This window comes from Ctenocephalides felis, unplaced genomic scaffold (assembly GCF_003426905.1).
Source record: "Ctenocephalides felis isolate EL2017-DRISC unplaced genomic scaffold, ASM342690v1 CF-g0.4_SCAFFOLD_00845, whole genome shotgun sequence".
Lineage (NCBI taxonomy): Eukaryota > Metazoa > Arthropoda > Insecta > Siphonaptera > Pulicidae > Ctenocephalides > Ctenocephalides felis.
In genome coordinates this window covers 24,999,842-25,008,207 of record NW_020536999.1, presented here as the reverse complement: position 1 = coordinate 25,008,207, position 8,366 = coordinate 24,999,842, and the positions used below count along the sequence as shown (strand labels likewise).

The window sequence follows — 8,366 nt, the reverse complement described above, 5'->3', positions numbered from 1 at the left end:
AGCGAATGTATATTAATTTTATTTGATTTTATAGCCCTGCTGTTTTAACGATTATTATAATATGCTATTTAGTTGTTTTGAATTTATTGTTGTTACATTATGAATATTTTTAATTGTAATATATTGCATTAATAAGATTGTTATCATGAAAAAACACTATTTAGGTACTTATTTGAAAAAGTAATATTTTTGGCACTTAGGATAAATTAGTTGTTAAATATTGTTGTTACAATTTTGTTGATGTAAAATTATATATATATATATATATATATATATATATATATATATATTTATAATTTAATATTTGATACATCTAAATCGTAGTAATTTTCATTATATAATTTGTATTTTTGATTTAGATGTGTTATTATTATTATTATTGTATGATTAGTTTAATTCTTCAATTTGTTAAGTAAGCATTATATCTTGGTTTCCATGTTATTTTTTATGCAATAAGTCGATGTCATATAGAACTTTATATATATCAAGTATTGTAATTTTAAGAATTCTTTTCAAAACATGTAGTTTTAATATTAAAATGACTTATAATCAAATGATGTTAATTATAAGTATGTGTACTTAAACAATCAAAAAAGTTGGGAAAAAATGCTAAGAAATTGATACTTAATGTATAGAAATATTTTTGTCAAAGACTTAATAAAATTATATTTATTGAATGATGTGTTTATGAAAGTCTAGCCTCAAAAGGATATGATAGTTTGGAATATATATATATATATATATATATATATATATATATATATATCATGTTCATATTTTGTTTGCAGTTTGAATTTGAATTTGCCGCCATGGGTTATTAAACTTTTCAAGCGTTGTCTTTTTCATTGCAGGTTCCTCCATGTTTTACCAGCGCATGTGTTTCAAATCCATCAAAGAAAAGAGGTTATAACATAAAATTAGTTATTATCAAGTTTTTATTTTATAATACTTAAGAATTCGTATACAAACATGGGACGTAAAGCGAAATTTGATGAAAATGATAAAATCATTAAGAAAGGTCCTGGGCGTAAAAATAAGAAACAAAGGGATCCTGTTTTCGCACAGGAGAAAGGTAATATTTTGAATAAAAAGATACTTAGTATGTTATCCAATTACATTTATTGTTATATATTATTTGATAATTATATTATCTGAAATTATTGTATAAAACTTATTTTTATATGGGAACATAGAGATTATGATCTGTCGAGCTCATGTCTCTTAATCAAGTTGATACTCGATTATAATTATTATTTAGTAGTAATATTGAATGGGTTTTGATCTCTGTTTGCTTTGTTTTTAGATGGCAAGATCAGCAAATCAAAAAGCCATCGACAAAAACAAAGAGAAATGAAAAGGCAATTGAAACAGGCAGTGAAGAAACAGAATACTTCACAAGATAAGACTACAGCTATTAAGAAGAAATCTGGTGTTAACAATAATATCATAGCAAATAAAAAAGGTAAATAATTATTATTAGATATACATTCTATATCATCTTTTCATCAATAAACTTTTATTTAGACAAAGATTCTTCAAAGCACCATAAACTAGTAAAACCACAAAGTGTAACATCTTCAGAAGAATCTGAAGAGGAGATAGTTTTAAATACCAAAAAGAAGAATAATACCATTAAAGAGTTTTCTGATTCTAATAAAACTTGGTTGACGCCCAAAAAGAAAAAAATTGAAGAAGAAGATGACGATGACGATTCTGATAATTCAGAAGTAGATGAAGCTTCCGAAGATTCAGATGAAGATCAGCAAGAATCTGACAGTGATGATGAAGAAGTTGATGGTGTGCATATTTTTTATTGTAAAATATTATAAATTAGCTAGCATTAAATGTATGTTTTTATTGTTTGTAGATGATTGCAAAGTTGGGTCATTAAATGACGTAGATGTTGAAAGTGATGATGATGATTCTGATGAAATTGGAGATGATTTTGGCAATAAAGACGGTATGTGATTGTTTATACATATTAATATCGTCGGTTGCATATTTTACAAATTCATAATTGCAGATTCTGATGATGATGACGAAGATGATGAAGAAGATAATGACAATGATGATGACGAAGATGATGAAGATGAAATGTTACCAATAGAAAAAGAAAATAAGAAGCTCAAAAAACAACAAAAAAGAGAATTGAATGAATCTCAAGCAGAACTTCAATTAAATATTGCTGATAAAGAGCATTTTGCTTTTCCTTCTGAATCTGAGCTAGAGAAGCCTATTTCATTGCAAGATGTGCAGAAACGAATAAGAGATATTGTAAATCTTCTGACAAATGAATCAGAACATCTAAAAAAAGATAAGGAGCATTCCAGGAAGGATTATATGGAGTTATTGAAGACGGATTTATGTTCTTATTACAGGTAGAAAATAGTTCAAATGTATATATATATATATATATATATATATATATATATATTTATATAGGCATTACAAAAGTATTCATATAATTATTTTATAAATTTGTTGCAGTTATAATGATTTCTTAATGGAAAAACTGATGCAACTGTTTCCATTGAATGAGTTATTGGAGTATTTGGAAGCTAGTGAAGTCCAAAGGCCTTTAACAATACGTACAAATAGTTTAAAAACACGTAGAAGAGATTTGGCACAAGCTTTGATCAATCGTGGTGTTAATTTAGATCCAGTTGGGAAATGGACACAGGTATAAAATGCATGCATTATATATATATATATATATATATATATATATATGCAGGATCATTATAGCTGAAAATTAACATTGATATGTTTTAGGTTGGTTTAGTTGTATACAGCTCAACTGTACCTATAGGAGCAACTCCAGAATATCTGGCAGGGCATTATATAATTCAAGGTAATACACATACTCTTCTGAAATTGTATTTATTAGAAAATTAAATATGTTTTATATTTGTAGGTGCTTCTAGTTTTCTCCCTGTGATGGCTTTAGCTCCTCAACCAAATGAACGAGTTCTTGACCTCTGTGCAGCTCCTGGTGGCAAATCTTCACACATAGCTGCATGTATGAAAAACACAGGAGTTTTATTTTCAAATGACGTTAATAAAGACCGTGCCAGGGCTATTTCTGGAAATTTCCATCGGCTGGGTATTGTGAATAGTGTTATTTGCTCCTATGATGGGCGTAAGTTTACAAATGTTATCAAGGGATTCGATAGGGCTTTAGTTGATGCTCCTTGCACCGGCACAGGAGTTGTTGCTAAAGATCCCAGTGTAAAGACATCTAAAGATGAATTGGATGTACAAAGATGTTACAATATACAAAGACAGTTGTTGTTAGCTGCTATTGATTGTGTTAATTATAAATCAGCGACTGGGGGCTACATTGTTTATTCAACTTGTTCAATACTTCCTGAAGAAAATGAATGGGTTATTGATTATGCTTTAAAGAAACGTGATGTCAAGCTTGTTCCCACAGGTTTAGAATTTGGAACAGAGGGCTTTGTAAATTATAGGCATCACAGGTGAGCATCATATACTATTTGAATACATACTATTTCAATTTCAATTTATACAATTCAACAATACTTTTACAGGTTTCATCCTTCATTAAAATTGACAAGGCGTATCTATCCTCACACGCATAATATGGAAGGATTCTTTATTGCCAAGTTGAAGAAGTTCTCAAATATTACACGTAGTGACAAGAATGAAAATGATGCAGAGAGTGATGATGATGATGATAGAAAACCAAATGCCAGTGTGGAAGAAGTAGAGGAGGAATCAGAGGATATGGAAGAAAGTAGTGAACAGGAAAAAAGTCCTACCTCAGTAGGTGTTGGTAAATTAAAGTCTAAATTAGCAAAAAATGTTAAACAAAGTCCTAAAAATATTGGCAAAACTGAGAATAAGAATAGTAAAAACAAAGCAAAAACCAATAATAAAGTAGCTGTAAATGGTGCTAGTGTATTGCCCAAATTAAAAAACAAAACTGTCAGCAAACAAAAATCAAGGGTTTCACTTGAAACCTCTCCTTCCGATGAAGATTCTGAACTCAAATCAACCAAATCTGATACTAAAACATCAAAATCTGCAAGTATATCACCCATACCAAATGTTATTAAGAAAAAATCAAAAGGTTTGAAAAATATACCAGATAAAAATATAGATACTCAAGCAAATAAGACAAAGAAAAATAAAATTAATAAAGATGATAGTTCAGAAACCAAAGCAACAACATCTATGACGAAAACTTCAAAACCTAAACTCAATAAATACAATTTTCAAAGACAAAGTGATCAATTAAACTCTTCAGTTGTAGATAGTTTTATAAGCGGTTCACGAAAATCTGCAGAAGATTACATGTTTAGTTGTCTCCCTAATGATATTGTAATTAAGGATTTTGATGATTCAAATGATGTGGAGAGTCAATTCAAAGTTAATAACAAACGAAAACAGAGTACTGATGCATCAGATGCAGTTTCAAGCAAGAAGGGGAAAAAGAGTGGTCAGAAGTTTAATAAGAAAAATAAAATTAAGTAATGTTAAATTACATGTATTGATCGTTAATAAATGAATAAAATTATGTATGGAAGTTTACATTTTGTAGTAAATTTATTTATAGTCACAGGTTTTGTTTTATTTTTTCTGCAGATTTATACAGAATTAAATAATCTATATATTTGTCATAGATTATATGAGTATGAAATTATTTATTATCGTTATAAATTTTGATTCAAAATGGACGATGCGTACTGCTAGCGCTCAGTGTTACATTTTTTATTAAAGTTAGACAGAACTTTTAAATTAATTAATTTATTTTAAACCTATTTTCCGTAAGTTTATTCAAAATTAAATTATCACTATTTTTATATACATAAATATATATTATGTATAAGGATATTTGTGACAAGACGCATCCTTCGCACATGCGCACGTTTTCACAAAACCGCATTCAACATTAATATTTCAACAAATAGATTAATTTTGACCAAATAAGTTTAAGTTTGTGCCAAAATTATAAATAAAATTTGCATTTTGCATCATATACTCTGCAATAACATGTAAACACATCGGATTATAAGTCAAAATGTACCGGAATCCTAAATACTACTTTTTGTTATTAACTTTATTCATACATTTCGAATTAATCAAAGGAGCAGCCGAAAGAATTGTGTTTTCTTTCCCCGAATTCCAATATAAAGAATCCAGCAGAAATGTACTGAAGTTATAATTTCGTATACGTGAAATTAGTGCTGTTAGTTCTACTATTTGTTTAACATATGTTATTTATCTATTTAGGAATTAATTTTTCGTGAATTTGAATCAGCTTGTGAACAAAGTAGCAGGTGCTCACATTTGACTAATATTGCAGCAAGACAAAGGTGCATCAGGGAATGTGTGTCGCCTTCTTGTTATGAAGATATTTATACACAAGATCAGGTAAAAATTATGAAAAATGATATTATTGTTTAATAGTTTTCATTTAACTATTTGTCTATATTTATTTTTGCAGCTTGAAGATGGTGAGATTGATGTCCGTTTGAACTCTTTCAAAGGATGTTTCATACAAAGATCTGGCAGGCCAAGAACTTAAACATAGTTTTAAAAGGGGTGTGCAAAGTTAATTTATTTAATTACTGTCCTAAATGAAATGATATATATATAACAGAATAGCAGCATATTATTATTTAATGCTGTGTATATTTTTGACGTATTTGTACATACAAATACAAAGCAACACATTAGAGTTAAACTAAAGTGGCAGTTTTATTTCATTATAGTTAGTTTGAACTAATGTAAGTACTATTTCACTGTAAATTAAGACTTTATTATTAAGATAAAAACTCAATTTTCATATAGAACTTATTATATATTAACTTAAAAACATGTTTATCATCATATAATCATAAAAACATTACAAAAGATTTTACATACATATCGATTCTAGTATTAAAATATTTTAAAATTTATTCAATTCCATATAATTTAAGTGTTCTGTCCATGCTTGTAGATGCTATATACTGAGCATGTCTTCCAAACCGAACACCAGTAGCTGATGCTGTGTGGTCATTGAAAACTTTCAATTCTTGCCATTGTTTGCATAGGTAAACCCTAAACAAAATAAAGTTGTTAGTTTATTATCTACTATAAAAAGTAATTGATAATAGTTCATTGATAGTGTTTACCTAATGTCTGAACCAGCAACTGCCAAATAGGTGCCACTCTGATCGAAGCACAAGTCTTTAATTTGATGTCCTTCATCAAGTTGAATTGTCTTAAAATTCTTCAATTTTCTCAAATCCCAAAGCTTAACACAAGAATCATCTGCTGCAGTAGCTAAATAGTACCCATTCTCAGAGAATGATATTGCAGTAATTGGCCCAGTGTGTCCTAAAATTGACAAAATGGTCAAGTTAAGACAATCATAGTCTAAAGTTTTAGTTTTATTGTACAGAAGTTACCTGGAAAATTGGCAACATTAGTTTGCTCCTTCAAATCCCAAATTTTAACTTGGGAGTCTTCGGTACCAGTTCCAAAAATCAGACCGTCAGGATGGAATTGTGCTGCTGTGAGACCCATATCGCCAGTGTCTATAACCTATAGGCAAGTTTGTTTATTTTAAGATTTTAAATATTTCTACCTTTATATTTAAATATACATACTTTAGTCAAGTATTTTCCTGTACGTATGTCACAGAAAGCCCAATGTTTATCAAGAGAAGTGGATAAGACATAATCCCCAGTTGGATGAAGTGATAAACCAGTAACAGGTGCTTCATGACAACGAAGAATCAAAGTTGTCTGAGACCTGTAAATTAAAACCAAGATTGAAAAATAAAGTATGATATTTGTTTTAAAATCTACTTACGTTGGCACATTCCAAACTCTAATAGTTTGATCAGGCGAAGCTGTTAAAACAATATCATCATCGGGATGACAAACAACTTTTGTAACTTTTTTTGAATGTCCTTTTAAAATAGCAACAATTTGTTCAGTGTCTTTATTGAAGACTGTTGCATTTTTGTCATTTCCACCTGTTAATATCTTGCTGTGATCAGTGGGATGAATATCGAGTGACAAAATACCAGGAACTGATGCTGAATGTAAACCCTTAAAAAAAAATCAATCATTACTTGAACTTTTATAGTCAATATTGATGTAGTTTTACATACAGGATGACTAGCCAATGTAAGGAATCCTTTCACTTGTTCAGCTGATATCAATTCTTCTGGTACTGTTCTGCCTCTCTTCTTACGCTCTTGAGTAAGAATTGTAGCACGTTCTTGCAATTTCTGTACAACTTCTGCAGACATACCGACAATTGTTGATTGAGATAGCTGTTGATCTTGTGCAGAAGCTTGAGATGCTTGTTCTGAAGCCTGATGGGATAGATACATTAGCCTGAAGTATTGCTAACACTATGCATGTATATTCATCAATTTACCTGTTGTGATACATTTGTAACACCAGCTTGAGGTTTCAAAGTAGCCAAAGCCTCTCTGGCGGCTGTAACTTCTTTTGTTAATCTAGCTATAACTCTACAGGCAGCATCATGTTGATATAGAACATGGGACAATTCTTGTCTTGCAGTCTACATGATGAAAAAATAATGTTAACACCAATAAAATTAAAAAAGTGATTATGTTTCATTTACCTGTAATTGTTGTCTTTGTGTAAAAGTGTGTAACATCAATGCATCCCATTCATCTTGCATAGATTTCAAAGTAGCAGGAATAGAAGTTGAAGATGGTGGTTTTGGCTTGACAACTGATGTTGCTGTTAGCGATAAATATTAATGAGTATTTATCAAACATATTAAAGTATTTTATTAAATGTATTACTTTTTATATCAATAAGCTCTTCAATAGTACATTCCTTGCCACTAATAGGATCTATTCCATTTTCAGTTATATATTTTTCTATAATTCGCCTTTCGAATATTGCTCCTGAAGAAGGTGATAACACTGGATGTTCTGGCACCTCGTTGGAAACTAGAATACATTATTATTGCTAATTGACAATACATAATATTTTGCTTACGGATAACTAATAATAGTTAAACTAAACGAATATAAGAGTGTTTATAAAAATTTTGTGATTTAATAAAAGTTTGTTAGAAATGCGCCATGAAAACAATTCGTCTTAACCTACAAAACCGGTGGTTGTAAAATGAGAAATTTAACTATCGCCGTTCACTATTTTCTATATTACTTACTAGCACAACAAAGGGCCATTATTATTATTTAATAATTTACAATTATTCTCACTACTTATGTCTATTTCTAATAATATATTTATTTATTTAAAACAGTATCAGTATCTCTCATAAGCAACTTGTTCTTCTTTATTTAAATGTTGCCAGATTTAAGAAAATGTACATGAATATATGATCTCTTGATAATCTGGTAA

At 29.4% G+C, this 8,366-nt stretch overlaps 3 protein-coding genes across 3 annotated transcripts; 2 read left to right on the top strand and 1 right to left on the bottom strand.

Moving 5' to 3' along the window:
* Positions 1-863: 863 nt before the first annotated feature.
* Positions 864-4,542, top strand: LOC113371604 (25S rRNA (cytosine-C(5))-methyltransferase nop2). Its single transcript, XM_026612247.1, has 9 exons — positions 864-1,072; positions 1,304-1,462; positions 1,525-1,797; positions 1,868-1,960; positions 2,024-2,378; positions 2,488-2,680; positions 2,773-2,851; positions 2,915-3,479; positions 3,552-4,542. Exons 1-9 carry the CDS (start codon positions 970-972, stop codon positions 4,495-4,497), a joined length of 2,766 nt encoding a protein of 921 aa, XP_026468032.1. The 5' UTR covers positions 864-969; the 3' UTR covers positions 4,498-4,542.
* A 331-nt stretch (positions 4,543-4,873) lies between these two features.
* LOC113371621 lies at positions 4,874-5,691 on the top strand. The gene is made up of 3 exons (XM_026612269.1): positions 4,874-5,173; positions 5,257-5,397; positions 5,471-5,691. Exons 1-3 carry the CDS (start codon positions 5,045-5,047, stop codon positions 5,549-5,551), a joined length of 351 nt encoding a protein of 116 aa, XP_026468054.1. The 5' UTR covers positions 4,874-5,044; the 3' UTR covers positions 5,552-5,691.
* Positions 5,692-5,903: 212 nt separating this feature from the next.
* Positions 5,904-8,291, bottom strand: LOC113363243 (pre-mRNA-processing factor 19). The gene is made up of 10 exons (XM_026605730.1): positions 8,173-8,291; positions 7,799-7,948; positions 7,612-7,733; positions 7,402-7,548; positions 7,130-7,336; positions 6,826-7,067; positions 6,621-6,765; positions 6,420-6,555; positions 6,144-6,348; positions 5,904-6,069 (listed from the first exon to the last, which is right to left on the bottom strand). The coding sequence occupies exons 1-10, from the start codon at positions 8,189-8,191 to the stop codon at positions 5,925-5,927; spliced, it is 1,518 nt and encodes a 505-aa protein (XP_026461515.1). The 5' UTR covers positions 8,192-8,291; the 3' UTR covers positions 5,904-5,924.
* Between the last annotated feature and the right edge of the window lie 75 nt (positions 8,292-8,366).